At 39.2% G+C, this 24,694-nt stretch overlaps 1 protein-coding gene across 2 annotated transcripts in view; it reads left to right on the forward strand.

Moving 5' to 3' along the window:
- Positions 1 to 23,851, forward strand: part of LOC113028396 (SH3 and cysteine-rich domain-containing protein 2-like) — a 35,714-nt gene extending 11,863 nt beyond the window's left edge. The window contains exons 2-11 of one of the 2 annotated variants that reach the window (XM_026178637.1): positions 8,147 to 8,522; positions 9,670 to 9,764; positions 15,644 to 15,728; positions 15,921 to 16,033; positions 16,154 to 16,217; positions 18,218 to 18,273; positions 18,427 to 18,515; positions 20,843 to 20,894; positions 22,216 to 22,353; positions 22,606 to 23,851. In XM_026178637.1, the coding sequence (XP_026034422.1) occupies positions 8,147 to 8,522; positions 9,670 to 9,764; positions 15,644 to 15,728; positions 15,921 to 16,033; positions 16,154 to 16,217; positions 18,218 to 18,273; positions 18,427 to 18,515; positions 20,843 to 20,894; positions 22,216 to 22,353; positions 22,606 to 22,704 (1,167 nt within the window). In that variant the 3' untranslated portion in view covers positions 22,705 to 23,851. The remainder of the gene's footprint in view (positions 1 to 8,146; positions 8,523 to 9,669; positions 9,765 to 15,643; positions 15,729 to 15,920; positions 16,034 to 16,153; positions 16,218 to 18,217; positions 18,274 to 18,426; positions 18,516 to 20,842; positions 20,895 to 22,215; positions 22,354 to 22,605) is intronic. The other variant, XM_026178638.1, reaches the window with a different exon arrangement.
- Positions 23,852 to 24,694: the final 843 nt, after the last annotated feature.

Here is a 24,694-nt window from a genome sequence, read left to right on the forward strand (position 1 = left end):
GAAAATTTGTAATACTATTTCTAACATTATAGCTAAAAAATAATGAGCTTTTAGTTGATGCTTGCTCGCAGCAGCATTTATAAATGTAAGTAAATGAAAGGAAATTTCCATCCTCCTTTTCCAGTGAGATTCTGTCACTGATGACACGCTCCCTAATTAGAAGTGTGAATCTACCCAAACAAGGTGCCAGCACCAGCATTATAGTGCAATAGTAGTGACACAGCATGAGTGAAATGTAAGCACAAAAGTCACCTATGTTGTGTTTTCCTTGGGTATTTTAACTGAAAGTATGACATGACTTCTTCATACTTTAATTTAACAATGACTAATGTAAATTAATCTTTCAGTTCTACAGGAGCTGAACAATATTATCACATAATAAAACTGAAAACTATTTTCTACCTGGGCTTTTTAAACCAGCTGCATACAGCTCTGCTTTTCCATCATGCAGCTGCATCAGTCACTTCCATTCATCGTTTGCTCTTCCTGTCATGTGGAGTGTAACTGCTCTAGCAATGCTCAGTGGAGTCATTTGGTTACTTTTGGGTGGCACGTCATCGGCTGCTAGTATCTCCTCTTCATAGTCTGGCTATGCTTGTTTTATGATTGTTGTTGTTGATGTTTTTGTTTTATTTTTTCCAATTTTAGCAGGTACTAAAGGTACAAAATCATTATTGGAAGATGACATGCTGATCTTGCTCTCAGACATTTCCAACCTTTTCCGGTTGTGTGCACTATAGAATGTAAGCAATGATAGCAATTATCTTGCAAGACGACACTAAAAATAAAAAATCTATACTGTTACTACTGTGTCATGGTACTGCCATAATACATACATTTTGTGATGCATCACACTGAACTGTGAAAGGTGGGAAAGTTTAAGGTCCTATGGCAGGCAGGTTGAAGATTGCAGCCCTGGTATAAATGTGAATGTGTGAGGGTCTCCATTGATGTCAAAAGGAGTCAGGTAGGGAGAAATAAGCAGGACACAGGCAGTAATTTATGACACATTGAGATAAAAGTAAATGCTGTTTCATCTGAATAGGACTCTTGATTATAAACAATGGGCATTAACAACAAAACCGACAATTTTACCTCTCGGAGTGTTCTTTTTAAAATAAAGTGACAGAACTTTAAGCGAAGGCTCCTTACACATATACACATGGAAAAACTAGAGTTTGGACTTGTTTGGGAAGTTTGTTCTAATCAATGTGACCTGTGCTGCGGTTTGTTCTGGGAGGCATTTCCATTTGCACAAAAGGTTGTTTGAGTAGATGCATTTTTCCCTAATAAGGGCCAACTAATGGAGTGCCTAATGAGGTCACCTTTAATTCACATCTCGGGTCACTGCAAGAGCGCCAAACATCAGACCCCCACTGTGTTTAATGAGACTTTGAGAATCACAAGCAGGCAGAGATCTCCTGAGAACAACACTGCAGTGGGCTTGAGATGCGCAAAGGCTACAAGACACTACAACTGTCCTCGTTTGTACAGACAGAAACGATACCAGACCACATTAAACAAGCATTTCTACATAAATAAAATGGTGTGCAGTTATAAAGTGTGACTACTGAAAAATATATGTTTGTCAAGATAACAAGAAGACTAAAGACTAATTGAGCTACTTGGGGTTCAGTCATTCGTCAGCTCTTAGCGCTTTAATCTTATTGGCCCAAACTGAAGAGAAAGAAGAATTTAATAACCAAACCAGGCTCATAAACCTGATCTAATAAATGCCTATGGATATATTTACGACCAAATCACATAGTTTTATGTATTTGCACCCAGTTCACACTAGGACAGCTTCTTGTCAGAGGAGCCCAGCCAGATTTAAGGCAGCTAAAACTGAATGGGCGGATGTACTGAAATGCTTACAAATAATTACATTTTTAAATTTATTTCATCTACTTCCATCCATCCATCCATCTTCATCCGCTTTGTCCGGGGCCGGGTCGCGGGGGCAGCAGCCTAAGCAAAGAGGCCCAGACCTCCCTCTCCCCAGCCACCTCCTCCAGCTTATCCGGGGGAATACCAAGGCGTTCCCAGGCCAGCCGAGAGATATAATCTCTCCAGCGTGTCCTGGGTCTGCCCCGGGGCCTCCTCCCGGTGGGACATGCCTGGAACACCTCACCCAGGAGGCGCCCAGGGGGCATCCTTGTCAGATGCCCGAACCACCTCAGCTGGCTCCTTTTGATGTGGAGCAGCAGCTGCTCTACTCTGAGCCCCTCCCGGATGGCCGAACTTCTCACCCTATCTCTAAGGGAGAGGCCAGCCACCCTTCGGAGGAAGCTCATTTCTGCCGCTTGTATCCGCGATCTCGTTCTTTCGGTCACTACCCACAGCTCGTGGCCATAGGTGAGGGTAGGGACGTAGACCGACCGGTAAATTGAGAGCTTCGCTTTTACACTCAGCTCCCTCTTCACCACGACGGACCGGTGCAGCGTCCGCATTACTGCAGCTGCAGCCCCAATCCGTCTGTCGATCTCCGGCTCCCTTCTCCCATCACTCTCATCTACTTTCTTAGTAAAATAAATATCAGCTTTATACATGCTAGATGACCTGGGCATATTATGTAATCTGCCACCAGCTGCTGGTTCAGTTGAATAATCTGTTACTAGAAGGTTTTTACAAACAAATGATGACACCCAGCAGGGATTTTGTCTTCAAAAAAAGCTATCAAAGTTATTTTGAGGCATTACATATACCTAGCTTAAATTTCAATGTCAATAAAAACTGTTTTAAAAACTGTCATATAATGTATCCCAGTCATTTCAGATTTTAAAAAAGTGCATAAAAGTTCTGCTTGTTTTCTGCGAAAATAAGAATTTAAGAGCCTTTTCCCCCTTTATTAATAATTATGATGCCGTCTTCATTGGTGTGTGAGTAATAAATACATTTAACTTTATATTTGACTAAATATTCACTTGATGCTGTGTTGCGGGGGTAATTAGCTGACAGTCATAGACTTTGCCGGTTCATCAGGATTGGAGGACAAGCTTATAGACATATGCAGATGCTCTGTAACAATAAAAATGGAATTTAAGCTAACATCTTACCTACCAGTCTTCCCAGATGAATAGATGTGCCCCCCAAAAATGTAAGTAAAGTATAAAAAGAAAAAGAAAAATCAGACACCGCCTCAGTGTGTGTGCACATGCAATATAAGGTCAGCAAGCGCAAACAGCTTCATACAGAACAATAAAATTGTGAAACTGTTTGCAGCTGATGCTGAAAAAGTCGAGGAATAAGATTTAAAGTTGCATTTAATTATTTATTTATAGCACTCATCATCTAGGAAATGCAGAGACTTTAAATGCTGAAAAATGTCTTAGTGTTTTTCACAAACTTTAGACGCTCTTACACTCTGAACAAAGGTTCAGAGGATATTCCAGGAATGGCGCTATTTTCCAGAGAACTTACTGGTCAGTAGGTAGTAATTTCATACCTGTTGATCTGTAATCTAGAATCAATAGGTAATGTGTCAAAAACATTTTTAGTCTTTTGCCAGTAAGTTAAAGCTTATCTCAATTATGATAAACCTTTCTCTCTGAAGTTGATTGGTGTCAGATTTGTTAATAATTCGTCAATATTTAGGACCACGGTCATAAAATTCACATTAAAATACCATGTTTTTGTAAGGAACCAAGATAAATGATTTCTGATTTTTGTTTTTCACTTTTGTGACCTTTAACCTGCACAATGAAACTGACAAAACAAAAATAAATGTAACTAATATGGTTACATAAGTGTACACACTCTTATAAGTAGGGGTGTAGGTAATTTCAGAATTAATCCAACCTAAACACTTGTCAGTACACACCTGTCATCGGTTAAAGTGACTCTGTTTAAAGTTAAATGAATTCCAGTTGTTCTAGTTGGACTTTCATGACATTTATTTAGCTGCATCTTACAATTTCAAATGGATCTCACGTTTAAATGAGGAGGAGGGTACAAAAGAAGTTTAGATAAAGTCTTTTAAAGTTACTGTGATCCAGGGAATCAGGTGATGGCTACTTTTTGAAAAGAATCAGGAGACTCTTTTCCGTTATTGTGCCAGATTTCAGTTTTTTACTGTAAGGTATAGCAGAGGAAGAAAAGCATTGCATAAGAAAGGGTCGAAATATTGTTCCTTTTCTGCTCAGCCCCACAAAAAGCGCAGGAGCATTAACTCCATCTTGGTGGCAGCAGGATGATTTTACCTCACACAGGCATCTTGTCTGCATGCCCACACCTCCCTTCTTAATAATTAATTTATCCAAGTATTCCCTACAACAGCCTATTTATAGAAGGCTTCACCAAACATCTCTGTGCTCATTTTCAAAGTGCAGCTGAAATACAAGGCAGAGTCTAGGCGGTGGTGCGATATTTTCTTCTCTTAACGTGTTCTTTCCTCCATTTCTTGCTTCTGTTTCACTAATTCTTTCAGTTTCTTTGACTACACACATAGTTTACATGTGTTCTTTCACAGACCGCAGCCTGTTCTAATACACTACATCATAAATGCTGTGATGAAGTAATTGCTGTCAGCTGTGTAGTGTGATAGCTTTCCAGTTCTGTGATCTAAAAATAGACTTTTCACCACCTTCGGAGAGTAATTACAGACAGTAACTGTAATTAATAGGATATTGCTTTTGAATTGTTCTTTCAGAGGGTTGTTATAAGATGTATAAAATCTGTAAAACAGCAGCTGTTCTAACATTATTCAATAATAGATAATAAGAGTTATAAAGCCTAGGAGATCATGAGGATAGTGGTGCATATCCAGCAGAATGCACTGCAGACCCCTAATTTCAGAAGGTCAGGCAGCTGTAATTTTTTTAAATTACTTGATGTATAGATACATTCATTAAATAATTATTTATACCAATTTAATCAGTCAGGATGCTTGAATATTCACAGAGCATGATCAATGCCCCCTGACATGTATTATGAAGTCAGCAGAGCTTAAATCAGACTGAACCCAGTGTGCATCTCAGGTAATGATTGTTCACACTGTGTGGCTGTGATGCATAAATGCACACTGCCCATGTGCATGTGGACTGAATATTTATGGACCAGCACTGACCTGGGCCTTGAAAGTCAGTTTGATATATTCGAGTATGTGGAGAACCAAATAGTAAATGCATATGTGATTAGTGTGCTGGTTTCACAGCCTCCACTCTTCAGATGGCTTTTGACAAGATTTTGTAACCTTGATGCCAAAATGCGATTAGTGAGGTCAGCCCCTGATGTTTGACAATACGGTCATACCTTGATGGGATTTAAGTCAGGCCAGTAAAAATTCTCTTCAGCAAACTGGAAAAAACGTTTTGTTATGGGCTTTGCTTAAACCCTGAGGACACTGAAGCAGGAGAAAGTATTCCTCAAACTGTTGCTGTATGCCATAGTGTTTACATTTCCCTTAGCCGCAAGGGTAAATTTGTTGTATTTGTAATGATTTGACTTATTATTTCAATGAAATACGTGTTTGAGGGAGTTATAAGTAGCTTGTTTCATGTGAAAGAAGAGAAGGATTAAATCTTGAGTGTCTGTTTTAACCATGTGCAGTCAAAAAAATGCAGAAAATGGATGTGTTGACAACTATCAGCAAATGTGGAACATGCTGTCGTTATCATTTCTTAGATAAAAGATAATCACTTTTTTTTTTCAGGCCACATAATATATTGCCATTTTTTTAGATGTGAAATTGATAAGACAATGGAATTCAAATTTGGATGAACAACATTATGATTTTTCTTTTTTGTTTTATTCAGGCAGATCTATAACCAGACTCTTGTCAGTATGCTGTTGTAATTTGGAGTACTAATGCCCAGATTTCATGATTACTGAACCATGTAAAGCTACGTACCAGATATGTTTGGCAGTCAACTAGCTATTCTTTCACTTTTTAAAATTGGCTCTGAATCCCAGCTTCTGTCTGTTTTTATTTAATCTCTTTAAAAGCTTGGGGAGATAAATAAAGCCATTGATTATCGGACATGTGTTGTCTAGTTTGTGCTCGAAGAAGTTGTTCCTTTTCCTTGGATGTGAAGCAAAGACAGGCATTCACTACAAAGAAGATTAACAAAGTCAGACAAGTTAAAAATCTAATAGAGAGGAACATCCATTACTGAATGGGCCACCAGTCATGCCAAGAAAAGGCCATTAAGGAAAGCATGGACTCAGCTCCCTGTAGAAAACATTTGCGAGAGGAGCTCACTAATGGGTCAACAGAGAGGACTGTTTTCATCACTCAAACTAATTGGCATCTGTGAATCTGTAGCTTGAAGAAGGAAAAAAGGAACATGCTCAATGATATTGATTGGGTTTTCTGTGAAGGAGTGCAGCTGGATGATTTCAAAGCCCAGAGACGCAATAAACCTGATGAAGAGCCTCTCCACATTTGAACATAAAGAGGTCCAGTGAAGCTGCAATGCTGGTCTTACTGGCTTTGAAGAAATGTCTCACCTTTTGCTGGAAATGGTTACACAGGAAGAAAACTAATGCTTAGAAGTAACAAGAATCCAGAATTTAATATAAATTTTGATAGGCTTCAAGTTTGAGGCACTGCTCTGTATATCGCAATGGTATCTTCAACCAAGTCACAAACACAGACCGCTAATGAGCTCTGTGCAAATTGAGGAGGTCTCACGGATCCATTATGTCCTTGCTCCCATTCTCCAGGCCGTTCTGTGTATGAATCCATATCAGTTATTATTTTCCATAAATTGAGTTCCATCACTCCCAAGTCCCTGTAATTATTTGTCATTCTCAGTTCCACTTTATTGTGGCCAAAAGCGCTGGATGGCAAGCATGCAAGAAATTGAGGAAAGTGAAGCCAAAGATGAATACAGTGCTTGCCATGCATCACTGACTGCATCAAATGCATAGCTGCAGTCTGCTCAATAAAACTAATCAAACATGAATTTTAAAGGGTATTGACTTGGGTGGATTTGCAAGGGAAAGCATATTTGCCATCTAAGGAAAAGAGAATAGTGGAGTGGGGTGGGCTGAATATGGAAGATCAGAAGTCAGCCTAGTAGTGCAAGGACAGAAAGGGTACAACTATTTTTAACAGACTAATATTTAAACAAGGCACATACACTTTAGCTGGTTTCCTGTTTGTTGTATCAAAACCCACTGCTATTGTTCCTACTTTAAATCTGCTGCCACCGTACAACATACACGATCCTCAATTAAATACAAGGTGGGTGTTTTAACATTTGAAGTTGCAGTCATTGTTCTAAAAGCACTTGGAAAAAGTATAATAGTCCTTACCTAATCTTTAGTAAGGACATAGAAGTCCATATTAAAGAAGAAATGATTGAAATTATGAATACATTCAAAGATGAAATGGATTGCATTTACATTTTGAAAGAAGTTGTGTTGTCAGCAAATCTCAGCTCTAGGCATCTTTTTTAGGATGTTTTAGCTCACTGTTTTTGGTCCACCGTGTTACTGTTTTGGTTCCACACTGCTCACCACCGACCAGCAAACGACCACCAAAAGCCTAGTGGATGCTAGTGACTGGATGATCAGTATAGGACATTATCATTACAGGCACAAATATATACATATACATTAAACCCCACAAATATTTGGTTAAATGTCCCTTAGCAAGTTGCACCTCAACCAGACACTTTTGGTAGTCATCAGCAAGCTTCTGAAAGGATTCTGTCTGGATATTTGGCCACTCTTCTTTTCAGAATTGAGTAGGGTCGTAGGGTTTCCTTTCTTTGAAACTCCCTTCATTGTGGACAGTGATGCTGGTTTTCCACCACTCCCAGTTCATAGCAGGCTTGAACCTTGGTGGTTTCCTGGGTTGTTCCTAAACATCCTAACCAATTTCCTCAATCATGATAACTAATGAACCTAATAAAGACTGACCTTGTCAAATTAAAACACTGTAATCTTCAGAATCACTTACTAAATGATGTTAAGTGCATGCTTGTCTATATTTGAGACATGTATGATTTTGACCCCGTGTGGATTATCGAAAAATTAAAATTGTGTACTCAGTTCTTGTTTTAGCATGTATGCTGTGCAGTCATTCCACTCTGGGCCTTTTAGTACTTTTGTCGCTTGCTTTCTCAGTTTTCTTGAAAACAGTTATAATCTTTCGTGCTGTTGAAGCCTGACTAAATATCTTTAATGTTTTTTGTTCTAGCTGCAGCGGCTGAAACGCTCCCTCTCCTTCAAATCGGTCATACGCAGCAAGAGTGTGGACAACTTTTTCCAGCGCAGCAACGGTGAATCACAGCCACCTTTATGCCTAACTGCCACATCAGCACCACCGGCATCTCCTCCCCCCATGTCTGAGTCCCCTCTGGCCTATGAACACTCTCCCTCTCTCTCTCCATCTATCAGTCCTAACCCTTCGTTGTCATCACACTCCCCGTCTGTTAGTCCTTCAATATATGGGACTTCCAAGATCCAGCCAAAGTGTCAGGCCCAGCCAGTGCAGCCAGTCAAGACCCACTGTTTCCAGGAGCATGTCTTCCGTAGGCCTACCAGCTGCCAGCGATGCAAACATACAATCCAAGGTAGGTCAGTTGTTCCACTTCAAGAACATCGTATTCACAGCAAAAAGATGCAACCATGTTGGCTCAGGGTGTAGGAATTAGATTGTTATCAATCTGTTTTCTGACATTTACCTTGATTTATAATGTTTGGGGCTTTTTTTTGTTTTTTTGTTATTTGTATCTGTCCATGGTGGAAATAAACATGACAAAGAAAAAAGGCAAATGCCACTTGAAATTCAAAGACAAACTGATATTCTTGAGTGTTAGAATTGAATTGTAGAATTTCTTTACTGTCCCTGTCATGATAATTCATAAAATATCTGAATGATCTGTTTCAACAGATATTCTACCTTTGTGTCAATGTGTGTGAGCAAATATTCCTAAAATGGTCATCTCAGACACAAGCCACACTCAGGACAGGCAGCCAGTCGTAAGAAAGCTGGATTAAAGTCAGGAGACTGAGAGTTAAAGTGGCTTGTTTTAGACAGAGTATGATGTGGAGGAGTGCCAGGATAAATAAGGATTAGTTTGAATTGCTATCATGCAAAGTTATCTGTCTAGATATAAAAACATGAAACTGGAAATGAGCATAATAGGTACCCTGTAATGGACTATAGCTCATTTCTTATTATTGCCCAGTCACTGTGGGCAGTTTGCAGTCTATTTGCTCATTGGTCCCAATGAAATCATCCGACAGCAGGCTTTATGGACCTCTGTACATGCTTCCACTGGGAGTTGTTTTGCCTTCTTGTTCTGTTGGCATGCTGACCTATCTCAGCAGTGCTGTTTATGTAAAATGGGATTACCAGTAACATCCACCAAACTGATGTCTTTGTGTCCCTTTGTCTTTGGATGGTCATCAGTGTAGACCAATTTAAAACCATGTCAGTTTATGCACAAAGGCCATTTCTGAAGGTGGATATACTAACTGTGCCTAATATGAAACATTAGTTTTCTGTAACATTTTGCACACAAACTACAATGTATGTGAGTGACAGAGCTGGTTTATTTTATACTTGATACAGGAACCACAAATGAGGCACACATCTGGCACACCTCATCTTTGCTACCATTAGAATACCATCGCTAGCTAACGATTGATTCAAAGCTACAGAAATATTTCCTGACAGGCTTATGGTAACATGTGTAATGTTTGGTGTTAATGCAGGAAACTCCAAGCAGGGCCTACGTTGTAAATCTTGCAAGATGGCCACCCACCTCTGGTGCTCCTCCGAGCTCTCCCAGCAGCCCTGTAATGGCAAGGTAAGGCTCTTTGCACCTTCATCAGATTGTTACACTTTAAGGATTGATTGAATGATAGCATACAATCTCAGTGGAAGTGTCTGAAATACCAAGATTTAAATATTTCACAGGTATAAAGTACTACTCAATCACTGGTTGGTTGGCTTTGTCTGAATATTATTTTCAGTGTACCTTAGTTGCTTTGCTCTTTACTGCCATCATCTCCCAACAGCTCTGCTTGATGTAGCCAAAAATTCTTGTCACTTAGTTAATTACCTTTCTATATGATGTGTTCTTGCATAGAGAATTTACTGAAAACGAGCACGTTCTCTGTAGAATGGAGACTAACACAGATTGCATTGTGCCAGCAGCTTTAAACAGCATCTGGATGCTGTAATTGTCTCTGTCACCTGGCATAGTGTTTTGTCTTGGTAATATGCTTAGCCTCAGATCCCTCCGTCTTGTTAAAAGAGGATAAAAGCCTTTTTCAAACCAAACCACCAAAGACAAAAAGGTATGGGTTATAATTGGAATCTTTATTGATGATGTTTTCACAGTAGACTGAGACTAAGTGTGAAGCCCGAGGGGAATAAAAGCTGTGGATGACACCTAGAATATACATGGCCAGGTCCAAATATTTTTCACTCTGCCTCTTTGCCCTTCCTCACACATGTGCTGCTCTTCTCACATGACGTCCTCTTCTCTCCCTCTCTCTTGTCTGGATGCTACATTTCCTTCCTCCCTTCTCAACTCAGTTGGAAAATCAATATCTCTCTGTACCAGCTGGTCTGGCTAATTCAGTGTGAAATTCAGTGTGTTTGAGGCGTACAATCCCTTGAGGATATGACACGGCAGGCTTTCGCCAAGCCTTCGGCAGTGTCCTTTTCGATCACTGCGCGGTCATCAAAGCAGGGATTAGGCATTTTACTGAAACTGAATGGAGTTCAAGGCTACATCGACGTACATTAAGGGGTTCACTGACTCCGAACAAAAGCATGCCACCCAAAAGTTTTGTGTACAAAACATACTCTTCAATGTAAATTGCAGTTGGATTACAATTACAGTGTGTCAATTTCTCAGGTACAATTCATAAATGATTTAAAATTGGAGAAATAATGTAAAGGGAACAAATTAAAGTCGGAAAAACTTACATGTGTGGCAATTCATGTAAAGTAGCCAGGTTTCCAATTTTGTATACATGTTACTAAAGTTAAGTCCCCAAAAAACAGGAGCTCTGGTGCAATCGTAAGTCCTTCCAGGCGTGAACTCCACTGTCTTTTAAGGACATTTAAAATAATAAATCTGTTTAAAAAATCACTTAACATATTCTGCGTTTTGTTTTTGTTTGTTTTTTTTATTCATTTTTACACTTTAAAATGTTTCATTTATATTTATGCCCAAGTCTTCAGTGCGTTTATCTGTTCTAGGGCTGCAGCCAGAACAGTAATAACTAACAGAGCCTAACGATACCACCATGGAAATTTATAGTTACTGCTTTTTAATCCTTCTTGACTGGAAATTAATCATAAGTGATCCCAGAAGTATTATTTTTTTAATTTAATGTCATATCATTGTTATAAGAGTTACGTGACCCAGAAGAAGAAAGGAAAAAATTCAAAGCTTAACAAATGAACAGTATATTTTTTCCTTTGAAATTTATTCTCTTGGGTTTGAGTAATGAAAAAAAATCTTAAACAAGCATTATTACATGAGGAGAATGGTCAAACAAAAAAATCTGAGTGGCTTAGACCTTAGAAAGCACAAGAGAGATATTGATGACTGCGCTCTTCTTGGCTCACTCTCAACCCATTTGCTGAGTGCACCGATATATGACCAATTACTTTAAAACGTCTCCAGAATCAAGCAGCTTTAAATTGGCTTGGAATCATGACAACTTTTTGCTAATCAATGCTAATTTGAATTAAAGATGAATTACAGTATTATTAGAACTAGGCCTGCTGCATTGCACAAAATCGTTGCTTCTGTGTGAAGTCTTTATACAGTTCAGAAATCTGAATCCAGTTTTGATCTTAAATAGGTGTGAACTTTCAGCTTGTCTGCTCCCCTAAAGACTAAGCCATTCCAGTAATACTGTCACAATCGTAAGATATTGTGATACTTAAACAAAAACCTGTTTTCAGTTAAAAGAAAATATGATAAGGGTTAAATACAAATAAATAAAGGCTGGGTAAAAATTTAAAACATCTGGGGTTCACAGCTGTCCTTGTCTTAGAGACAGTAGGTATGTGTAAAGTGATGGCCTGCTTGCTTTTGAAATATGGAGATGTGCATAGAGATTTAAGCTACTGAGTGATCCGGGTTCTGGATAAATAAAGTTACCGCTCACTCTTTAATGTGAAAGAAAGGTTTGTGTGCTTAAGAACATTTTCTACCTACAGTTTTGAGCACAGTTTATTTTAATTGGGAGCATTTGTTGTATAGTTGAGCCCAGTTGTCTCTCAGTAATTAGCAAAAGTGTGAGAGTGAAGCATTTGCTATATTTATTTACTGAGACGTGTGTGTGTGTGTGTGTGTGTGTGTGTGTGTGTGTGTGTGTGTGTGTGTGTGTGTGTCCAAATTCCTGTAAAGAACCTTGTGATAAACAGATTAAAAAAGGGTTGATATTTAAAATATTCAGTGAAAGACAGCATTAATACCTGGACTTGGCTTTAGTTGCTTATCTGTGTCTCTATGCTAAAGGTACAACAATGCATAAAAAGAAGATTAATGGCATAGACTTAAAAAAACAAATTGTGAATTGAATAATTTAGGCAGTTTAGGAGATGGCACACAGATTCATTAATAATAAAAATACAAAAAGTACAAATGTAACGATTTTATTGAGAACTTATGACTTAGCTTTATTAATGCACATAAGGACAGAGATAATCTGCTAACCTGTAGTTAGTACTAGCAACAGGAAGTACTAATAAGTACTACAAATGACATAATTCTGGGAGTAAAACTATATATTACCGTTGTTAATAAGGAGGTTTGGTAATAATTGGCCTTTTTTCATCAGTGTATGATCATCTGATCTATAGAAGTCTATAGGAGACTATCCAGGGTAAGCTCATTAGCTAATGAGCAATTCAATGAGCAGTTTCACATTCAGATGTGCCCCGTAATCAGACCCAGATTCAAAACAAAACACTGGGTGACATCATGGTAGCTACATCCATCTTTTATCCTGTCTATGGTGCACTTTTATGCTGAACACAGCACGAGTCTATGACTAATAGCAGGGCACAGTGGACGAAGTCACCTCACCGAGAAGGTGTGCATCCGCAGCATTCAGCTCCTTTTTTTGTTCCTGTAATGTCTGATCAACTTTCAGAAAGTGCAGTAATGATCATTGTTTAGTTTTGTAGACCCACCGATAGCTGTGCACACTGTCAAACAGGTTTCATTTCGTTATAAAAGTCAACTAATATTTTGCCAGTCAAATGCCATCAATGGCTGTAATGTTAAAATACAGTGAGAGTAAACATTTGATTTGCATCCCTCCCCCCGTAACTGTTACCACATGCATTCAGTCTGTAATACTTCAAATACACAAACTGCACAAACTAAATCTCATTAGTGGGTTTGATTAGGCAGATATGTTCAGATATTTATCTCAATGTGTATTTCTGATATTGTCCCTTTTAACAAAAAGCTTCACTGTTCAGTTTTATGCAGTCATTTCTGTCTAGAGCTGAAGGTTATTTTCTGGGAACAAGCAGATTAAAAAAGAAATAAAAAATTCTGGGCAAGATCTTGTCTGTCTGGCCTGAAAATAGCCATCATCTCCTTCTGTACCTTAAAACTGGTGGTGGTCAGAGTCCGGCAGCCTCGCCTCTGTCAGTGCGCCCCAGGGTGGCTGTGGCTACAATAAATGATCACAGCTGCCAGTTTCTTTTATTATTTTTAAAATTGTAGATCCTGGAATAAATCATTTAGTGATAATTGGGGTTGGTAGATGGCAATTGTTTATCAGTAATTTCTGGTATGGTGTGCTTTGACCTTGTGAAATATTTTTGTATAGAAAAACATCTCGTGAATTTTCATGAGATTGTTTTAATCTAAAAATAAAACACAACCTTGAAAGTGTTGTGTTTTTTTTTTAAGTACAACTGTGCTAAAAGTAATTCAGAGATTAAAGCGATTTACCTGATATATTATTTTCAGCATATATCACAAAAAGATGAAAGAAGAAAAAAATCTAAGAGCTTAAATAAAGCTGAGATTCTTTAGAAACTGTTTCTATTTTGTGTCCCTTTCATGAAAAACAAGGCTTTGAAATTTATCTCTGAGTCACGTCTTGTAGCTAAACATGTTTCTCTTACTAAATAAAGAAACACAATCAGATATCAAAGGAGTACAGTATCAGATCTGTACTGGCAAGCTTCAGTTTGACAGTGACAAACCTTTGTGACGAATTAATGCAGACACCACGTGATTAAATCTTCCTGAAGGCAGGCATATAAAAGGTACAGCAGTGTTTTTAGACATTTCTCCAACAAATCATCTAATGCTTAGTGTAGTGCTAACACACTTTGCTTGTAAACGTCATGCTAACAAAAATTAACACCTTGTCAGATGTTGACTGCCACTGGTTAGTCAGGGGGGGGGGTCAGTACTGAACCACTGCCTGCTCATTCATCAGGAATGCATTCCTTCATGCTACAATCCATAAAATTTAAGCCTCTGATGGAAAAATATGAACAATATTTTGCATTTATTGCGTTCAAGACACATGAACTACCTTAGTATGTGCTTTGATAAATATCCCTTCATTTTTGCCATATTTTAAGGTGCACCTTTATAGTCTGTTGTCTCACACGACATCCCAGCAGTAATATTTTGCCTTTGTTACTTTGGACCATTATGCTTTCAGTCACCAGATATGTGTGCATATCTCTGTGATGCTAGTGTCATCTGACAGAAGAGTTGTATTTGATTGCCTGCATGCAAATGTGCTGCAGCAGCAGAAGACCACAGCCGGTGCCACTCCTGGTAGTTAAGAAGAGGAAAAATGAGGCTCTCAAATAGAGTGGTTCACCAAAATTGAACAATAGAGGACTGAAAGACATTGTCTGTTCTGTTGAGCACAAACAACATGAAAGCATGGAGCTATCCTGCCTTCAGCTTTTGGTGGTTTATGGCGGTGATGGTGTGGGGGAAGTTTTCTTGGCACATTTGGGCCCCTCAGTACAAAGTGAGCGTCATTTAAACCCCACAGCCTGCCTAAGTATTGTTGCTGATCGTGTCCATCCCTATTAAGACCACAGTGTACGCATCCTTTGATGGCTGCTTCCAGCAGGATGACACACCATGTCACAAAGCTCAAATAATGTCAAAGTGGTTCCCTGAATACGACAATGAGTTTGGTCTGCGTAAATTGCTTCCAGAGCCACCACATTTGAATCCAATAGAGTACCTTTAAGCTGTCGTGTAACAAGAGATTTGTATCACAGATGAGCAGCAACTGTGGGAGGCTGTCATGTCAATACAGACCAAAATCTCGGAGGAATGTTTCCAGCACCTTGTTGAATCTAAGCCTTGAAGCGCTTCTAAAGGCAAAAGAGGTCTCGTAGGTGTAATAAAACACGTTTTGCGTTTTATTTACTGCAGTATGTTTTAGTATTTTTCACATGGGTAAAAATTAGTTTTATTTAATTTGAATAAAACTCAAAGAAAATATATAATTTGCAGTTTTGAAAAGCACAAACAAGATTCTTTTGAGTGCATTCACATTTGAACCTTTTCAATTACTCAGAGTTCATGAGTATTTTCTGTAAGTATGTATAAGTATGTTCTGCTTTTCTTTGATAAAGCCTACAAAAGCATTTTTCCACTTCAAGTAACATTTCTCCCTTTCTCTTTCCTTCTCTGCTGTCTCTCTCCTGGTATGTCAGACAGGAGCTTTTAAAAGAAACTTCAGCTCTCCTCTTCTTACCATTGATCCACTGGGTGTGGTTAGAGAGGCTCCTGCTGCGCAGGGTGAGTGATGGAAGCACAGACTGATTTATCTCAGCAGCAAATAACTAGACTCCGAGGATGACTAATCACCATGTCTGCGGCCTTTAATGCTTTATACATGAGAGGCGTGCGTGTGTGCGTGTGTCTCAGTATAGTGTCATCTATAAAACTGCACATATGATGATCTTTTCCTTTTCGTCTGGTCATATGTAGAAGCAGATAATAGCACTGTTGATCCTGTGTATGAGGCCTTGCGCTACGGAATGACACTGGCTCAGTTGAGTCAATCCAGCTTCAGCAGTATCTCAGAATCACCCTGTCATGAGGTATAAATGCACACAGGCAGACACACACACATAAAATACACTGACAACCCTCATCATTCAGAAAAATCTATGTTGATATAACTTCTTGCAAGAATATTGTTCTTCCTGTCTTTATCATAGGAAGAAAAACTGCAAGACAAACTAGAAAACCAGCCTATAGCTGAAGAGGATCACATCCCAGGAAGTAAGTTAAATATTTTCTTGAATACAGGAAATGCATTTTGTTATGTTGTCATGCTAAAATTCCTTGAGGATTATTCTTAACATAACATCAGATCTCAATAGGGGAAAACAATCATGCTGGGTATCTGTTTTAATTGTAATGAAAAGTATCAACTTACAGAGGACTTGATTCAAAAACACACTGAAAATCAAAGTGAAAAAATTGATGTTTATTTTGCCAAAATTTAATTTCAGCAACTAATTTAATTGTATAGCCTCCTCAACATTGTCAGGCATGCTTCTAATGAGATGATGGATGGTGTTCTGGAGGTTCTCCTCCCAGATCTGGACCAGGACATCACTGAGCTCCTGGACAGTCTGAGTCAGGGTGCTGTTGCCTGGGCTGTATATGTTTGTGCCTCCCTCTCAAACCATCACTGACCCACCACCAAAACTGATCATGCTGCATTATGTGTTACAGGCAGCATAACATTCTCCAGCTCTTCTCCAGACCTTTTGACATCTCTCATGTGTGCTCAGTATGAACATGCTTATTTCTTTGAAAATCACAAGGCAGTGGACCTGCTTTTATTCTATGGCAAATGCCGGTCGAGCTCCATGGGTAATGAGCACAGGGCAACTAGGATACTGGGTTCTCAGGAACAGACTTCATGAGGGTGGCCTGACTGTTTGGTCAGAAGCATTCACACCAGTGTCCTGCTGGAGGTCATTTTTTTTTAGCTCTGGCATCATCCTGTTCCTCTTTGCACAAAGGAACAGATACCGGTCTTTCTGATGGGTTAAGGACCTTCTACCACCCTGTTCAGCTCTCCTAACTGCCAGTCTCCTGGAATCTCTTCCAAGCTCTTGAGACTGCGCTGGGAGACACGGTGAACCTCCTGGAAAATGGTGCATATTAATGTGCCATCCTAGAGGAGGTGGACTACCTGTGCATACTCTGTAGGATGCAGGTATTGTCTCATGCTACCAGTAGTTTCTTATTCAGTAACAATTTCCCTTTAAAAAAAAAGACTGGTTAAAATCTCATGCTGGACAGATATAGACATTAGTTGAGTATTTGTTCATCACTGTTGGGTAACTGGTCCAGAGTCCAGGGACGTCACTGTGCTTAGCCAAGAAATAGTCCCTTGAATAACCCACCTTCTTTTCTTTTAAAGCTATTTTTAATTTCAAGCTAACACTAAACAAATGAGACAGAGCATGTCCATGTGTGAGCTTTAGAGCTTCTGGTAGATGTAGTTTACTCTTTTTCTTTTTTAAGTTTTGACATTTTTCCTTGCTTCTGGCAGCTGGGCTCTAGTTTCAGATTGCGTTGCTTCAGACTCGTACTGATTGTTTACAAAAACAAACAACCCCCCCCCCCCCCCCCAAAGTATTCCTTGTGTAGGGTCTTTGTGTAACATTTTATGACTACATACTGACAAAAGAAAAAACATGCACCAGTACATTGGTCCTGAAAGTGATACTGTATAGGTATTGTTAATGGATTAATCTAGAATTTGTCATTAAAACAACTTTATAGAATATCTGAATACTGAGTGAAAAAATGTAATGCATAAAAACACGTTTTGAAACAATACGTTACACAGTTTGAGTATTTAAAGAACAAATGTTCAGCTCTAATACATTGTGATGTGTTTCTGGTAAAGGACAATTGCTAAATAAATGTCAAAGAGTTAAAGGACCACATTAACATAATATACAGTACAGTGTAGAGGTGGTAGTGTGTGTCTTCTGCACTTTTCCTCTTTGACTTTAGTCCCAGGAGAAGAGTTCATCTCTGTTTGTACTGCTGCCACTTTATAGTGAATGACCTTCCCTTCTGCCTTACTTGTTTGCCACAAAGTGACAAGAGCTCTCCCTCTTCCTGTGTCTTGTCTTTTCTTTCTTTCTCTTACACCACCCCTCTTTCTTGATTTTTTTTCCTTTTTTTTTTTCTATGTGACCTTTCTTTGTCTCATGCATATTATCTGTCTTTGGTTTCTGTGTCTGTCTCTCCAGTGCTCACCCCTCCTGAAAGCGAGAAGGCTGATTCAGAAGAACGGGTCAGTCTAAAAGTGTGTAGTCAGCATTCCTCTGTTATTTCAGCTTCTTTTTTTTTAATTATTACAAATGCATTCTGTCAAAAAATATTTTTATGTTTGATGATTCCACAAGAGAAGCATGCAAAAAAGCAATCTTGATTTTCCATCTGGTTTTTGTTTTGTTAGACTCCAAAACGAGTGGAGGTTCGCTCTATTCACACCTATGTGGCGCTCTACAAGTTTCTGCCTCAGGAGAAGAACGATTTGGAGCTGCAGTTAGTAAAATTCCTTTGTTTACTGTTTGTGTGTGTGTGTCATTTGTTATCAATATTGTTCAGTTCCGAGAGATGAGAAAATGTGTACCTGGACAAAATTTTACTGACATTCACCCACCATCTGCCTGCCCAGCAGGATGATTGTAGGGGGTTGCATGGTTCGGTTGGAAAGGGAGAGCTTGCTGGGAGGTCAGGAAGGACAAACAGCTGCACTATGTGTTTAAAAAAAAAAGGAGTTTTTGTATGTCAGTAGATGCAGGAATCTGCTGAGTGTAGAATTACACCCAACAGTAATCTGGAGGATAATTCTGTGCAAGAAGACAGCACATCAGGAATTTCTTTACATGGACAACAGTCCACTAAGAAAGCTCAGTAATGTTATAAGTGTTCAGACATTGCTGGATTCATCAGTCTGGTAAATTTATGGCATTCACTTACATTTCACTTAAATGTTATGTTTCTTATGGCTTTATATAGACAAAGTAGTTGTGTTTCTATTAATGAATATTATCTGAAGAAACTCTAATTAACTGCATTTTTCTTGGGATTTCAGCACACATGTCTATGTTTGTACTGTACTGCATCAGCCACTCACAGTAAAAGCTCAGACAAACCGATATCTCTACTAGGTTGGGAATACCAGAACTATATGATAGACAAGTATTCTAATCTTTTTTTTTTTTTTTTTAAATAGCAACAGTTTATTAGACATCAGAGACTGCTGACTGTGCTGTTGTAATTTTATTTGATAAGTGTGCAGACACAAGTCAGAAGTGATAAGTAAATGTTGGTTGGAATAAAATAGCCTTTTATTGTTACTGTATATGTAAGGTGGAATTATGGGTGCTTAGTGCCAACTGTGCAGGAGTTTAAAAAAAATCAGGAATAAATAGCAAACAGAAGAAATATATACAAACTAGAAGAATACATATACAAAGCAAAAGAAAGGCACACTTTGGAGAGCAAAGTGTTTGGAAGCAGTGAAAAGGACTGTCTGAGTATAGAGTCTGTGTGTGAGCGGCCTGAGTGATGAGGGTTACTCAGACCATGACTCAGATTAATGAGATGGGTGGGCTGTGGTGTGGTGTGGGGGGTTAGTGTTTTTTAACAGTCTGAATGACCCAGGGGAAGAAGCTGTTGGTGAGTCTGGAGGTGTGGGAGCTGATTGACATGAGGCACCGACCAGAGGGCAGCAGGTCAAACAGGTGGTGGGCGGGGTCACCTATGATGGCCCTGGGTTTTCTGAGACAGAAGGATCTGGCGATGGCCTCCAGGGGTGGCAGAGAGCAGTCAATGATTTTTTTTATTTATTTTTGGGGGGGGGGGGGGCATTGTTAATTACCCTAATTACCCTTCCTGTTCTCATTTGTGGCCCCTGCGTACCAAACACCAAGGCAGTAGTAGAGCACACTCGCCACTGAGGAGCCAGTAGAAGGCCAGCAGCATCTTCCGGTCCAGGTTATTCTTTCTAAGGACACGGAGGAAGTTTAGCCACTGTTGGGCCTTAATAAGGTCAGCTCATTAAAGTTAGGTCAGCCTATTAAGATTGCTGTTGTGACTTTAATGGAAAACTGACCAAAGTACACAGTCCGGCATGAAGCCAGCTATTTCAGTTGCCTTCAGACTAATGGAAAGAAGCGTCTCAGGCTGCTGTGATATTTACAGGATTATACATAATAGAAGAGTGAACAATTACATAGTGAAGTCCATTTTCGTTATATAGCACATTAACAAAAACCCCACCAAGACACAAATGGTTGATCAAAAGTGTTCCAGTTCAGGCAAACCCTTTAACACACACGCTAGCCTGAAAATGGTCAGTGTTATTCTGCTGCTGTATACTTACTGCTATTATTAGTATTTTGAATGACATTTGAAAAACTCTAAATGGTTTACATCAATGTAAAAATACCACCTCCACCTCCAGTTCTTACTTTGTAATAAGGGTTGATAAACAGCAGAAGTATTGTATCTTGTATTTCCTGTTGTCTATAGGTGCCAATATGCGTCGAATTAGTTTTCACTGTATGCCTGTGTGTGTTAGCCCTGCGACAGACTGGCGACCTGTCCAGGGTGTACCCCACCTCTCGCCCTATGACAGCTGGGATAGGCTCCAGCACCCCCCGCGACCCTAAAAAGAATAAGCGGAAGCGAATGGATTGATGGATGTTTATCTAACACTAACTGTTTTTTTGGGGGGTTTTTTGGGGTTTTTTTTGGTAAAAATAGAATAAAATTACAAGTGAACATCAAACCTGACACTATTGCTTTTAAAGTGGTAAAAATCAGCTCACTGCACTCTGGTCTATATTCTATTTTCTCTGCAGGCCTGGTGACAGAATTCAAGTGACAGATGATTCCAATGAAGACTGGTGGAAGGTAGGCTTTATAAAACAGACTTTATATTGAAATGCACCGAAGTGTTATCTATTCACTAAGTCATTCAGAAGCATTACATTTTCTTTCTTTTTAACTGAGCCAGTGCTTTTGTAAATAACATATTTACTTATCCAGGGTATCTCAATATATTTATCAGAATCACACATGGGACCCTCAGCTCGACATCTGAACTTCCTTTCAAAGCAGAGCTGTTTGGTCACAGTAACAGAGTTGATAGTTGAGCCCTGAAGTAAGGCAGGTGTGACTGTTAGCAGAGCTAGTTAACATGAAGAGGAAGAGGACAGATTGCAATCTGTGTTTTAATGAGACGGCAGGCGATTTTAACCTTGACCAGCAGAAGGACAGACAAATCTTCACATAACAAAACATCAGGGAAAAGTAAAAGCTTGTCTTACCCGACACGGTGGCAGCAGAGGAACTATTTTCCTGCGGCTAATTTTAGTTAACGAAGAAGCCTCAATTAAATGAATGAAAAGATCATCAAGGGGCTCATTTAAAATTGACTGTAAATAAATATTTTTGTTGGATTTTTCTATTTTCCTTTTTAAAGAGTACAAACCAAATTACTTCAGAAAACAATATTTGTGACTTGATTTAAACGCAGTACAATTCTTCATTCAGAATGTGTTTAAACTGATTCAGGACAGTCTAGTGACTTCAGCTACAAATGCACAAACAGTGCTACTGTTATTTCAACAAAAAAAACAAAAAAAAACATACAAACCACCTTCCAAAAGAGATACTTACACTCTGCAGAAATCTGCTGTTTCCCTTTTATATATGCTTTCAGTTTAAGCAAGGACTCAGCCAAGCCAGCAAAATGGGTAAATTTTGAGTTGTGCAACTCCAGCATTCCATTCCTGGGTTTTGTATGCTTGTGTGCCAGAGTCTCTGAAGAGAATAGCAGGGGATTAGGGCTTCACAAATACAAAAATGCTTTTTGGTCTAGTGGCTGTGTTGCTAATTAGGGAACAAAAACTCAGAAATCTCTTTTTAATTCCAGATTTCTTGCTAATTGTGACGGTTCATTCTAATTCATTTTTCTTATTGTGCTACAAATGTGATGCTTATTTGAGGGCTGCAGAGGAAGCTGCCTCTGAATAACATACTCGTGTTGGAACATAAGCGGACATGATATGAAATAATTTACCTTAAGCGAGTGAGCAAAGTTGAGTGAAAACCCAGTGAGTGAGATCTATTTTTATACTACAACCAGTGCAGACCTTTTTTTCCTCTCTGTTTAGACTAACGGGCTAAATGTTTGTGCATGTGTGTGTCCTTGGTTGGGTGTGTTTGCCAGGGGAAAAGCAGAAACAAGGTGGGATTTTTTCCGGCCAACTTTGTGCAGCGTATCCGCCCTGGTGAGAGGGTGTGGAAGGTCACTACTGGTTTCCACGGCAACCGAGACAAAGGCCAGATGACTGTGAAAGAGTCCCAGGTGAGACTGTAAAATACACACAGTTTCTCTTGCACGCTGAAAGCCTTTTCAAAATCTATGCAAATGAATGCAAAAAACTGCTGAGATTACCGAGGACTGCATGTTATGACTGTTTTTTTTTTTTTGTTTGTTTTTTTTTGCCTCAGTCCAGAAACTCACATATATTTATTTATTTTTATTTCACTTGCCCTTCCACCTGCTCCATTGTCCTCTCTTCTTGCCTTTCCTCACCGTCTGACTCTCCCTCTGCAGATCTGTATCGGGAAGAACGAGGAGATTGACGGCTTCCTCCGGCTGAGCAGCGGGAAGAAGAGGGGCCTGGTTCCTGTGAAGTGTCTGCTAGAAATATGACGGTGCTGCTTTCGCCTTGACCCTCATTTTGTTACAGTGATGGAGGAATACTCAGGAGTGTTTAGCCAACACCTCACTGACCACCAACCACCCGCCTCCATCTCAAAAATGTGGCAGTGAAAGCAGTGTGAGTGGAAGATAACTCACAACTTTGCTTTTTACTGCAGTTTAAGACCTAAAGGATGCAGGGGCTTCCTTGCAATTATTTAGAGCTACTTTTCTTGTAGCACAGCTTTCCTTTTTTATACCCTCACAAATGAAATGTAGCATTATGTGGAAGAGGATAAGTGTGCAGGAAGTCTGGCTACCTCAATAGCCATCTCCATTGGCCATCTGTTTGTGAGAAAGAAGAGAGGACTTTTTAATTATGATGTCGAGGCTTGTCCAAGCCTAAAGAGACATTGTAAGCAAACTGTCTTAATGTCATTGTTTTTGTAGAGGAAACGAGACATTGTGAAAGTCTGTAGCTGTTTATTGTGGTGCGTTGTGCAAACACACTGTCTGGCTGTTTGTTTGAAACCCTGTTAAACCGCCTGGATTTGATAGATTTAGCTGAGAATTTAAACCATATTTGGATGTCCACACTGCAGCTCTATATGAGCACATTTTACATCATGATATGGATATGTGTCACTTCTGCTCCGAGTAGAAAAAGATTCAGGTATTACATAATATATAAAAGTAAGTCTTCTCGGCTACATCTTTTATTAATGACACACACAGATTCTGAGGTTTTTACATTTCAGACTGCTCTCCGGTGATTGGAATATCGTACATTTGTGCTCTTCACAGCTCTGATGTGACAAATGCTTTACGTGCACCTCGGGGAGTTTCTTTGTCAGTGTGCCCTTCAGTCGCACTTTCTTTACACACACAGATTTCATAATTCACTCTGTTCAGTGTAGCGTTAAAAACCATCCACTAGAATCTGCTTTCTTCATCATATAAACACCAAGCCATGTCTATCTGTATGTAATGTCCTGTAATATTCGCGGTCATATCTAGTTGTGTACTTCAGCATGAGGATGGTGTCAATGTTAGGACTTTTTGATGTGCTTGCTTTTCCTCCTGGACAGAGCAGAGCAAAGAAATAATCCAGGATGATTTATTAAACTCTTCCAACTTTCAGTCTCTCAGACACTCAAAAGTTTATGTTATTTTAAATCAATGGCAAGTTTCTCCCAGCACACATAAGTGATAAGTATTAAAGAGAGACCAGGGTTAGGAAAAAGACTAAATCACCTCACGACACTTGGTTTATTGCTCTGTCATTTGAAAACAATAAGGCAGTCACGGACTGCCTTTGTTGTGGCAATAACTGTAAATACAATTATGACAGTATTTGTAAATAGCCTTAAAAATATTGTATATAGCGGCTCTGAATAGCACTCTGGTTAAGAGGTTTGCAGCTATCCAGGACCCAACTAAGGGCATTAATTTCAGTTACAACTTACGGGAAATTACTATTTATTGTCTTACTTACCTATGTATGCATCTCTTTGCTCAATTAACAACTACCCCTGTCAGCACAAGTCTTTTCAGATACTATGCACAACAGTTCTAGTCACTCACCTTATTTTATACTCTGCTTATTTCCAGTGTATCCACACGTGTGTCGGTGTGCTTTTGCAAGGATTTGAATTTGGACTTGCTTTTACATCTTGAATTAGTCTGTACCATGCTACTCTTAAACATTATCCTCACTGACTAGAACCAAAATTGGCTCAGGATCAGTATTACCAGGTGAATCTAAAATCTAAATGCGCACTACCAGGCTAGTTCTCTGCATGGCTAGCTGCTCTGTGACCTTCACAGCTCTCAATAAAGTTAAATGAACTCTAAAATGCTGTGTCTTTTTGTCTTTGTTATCCAATTTTGTGCTTTCAGTTTGAAGTCAGCAATAGTTGTGGAGAGTAAATATTTGGTAGTATAACCTATTTCTCTGCGACTCTTTGGTTTTATCACTAAAGGCAGAAAATTGCTGCTTTAA

Source organism: Astatotilapia calliptera, chromosome 8 (assembly GCF_900246225.1).
Source record: "Astatotilapia calliptera chromosome 8, fAstCal1.2, whole genome shotgun sequence".
NCBI classification, from domain to species: Eukaryota; Metazoa; Chordata; class Actinopteri; order Cichliformes; family Cichlidae; genus Astatotilapia; species Astatotilapia calliptera.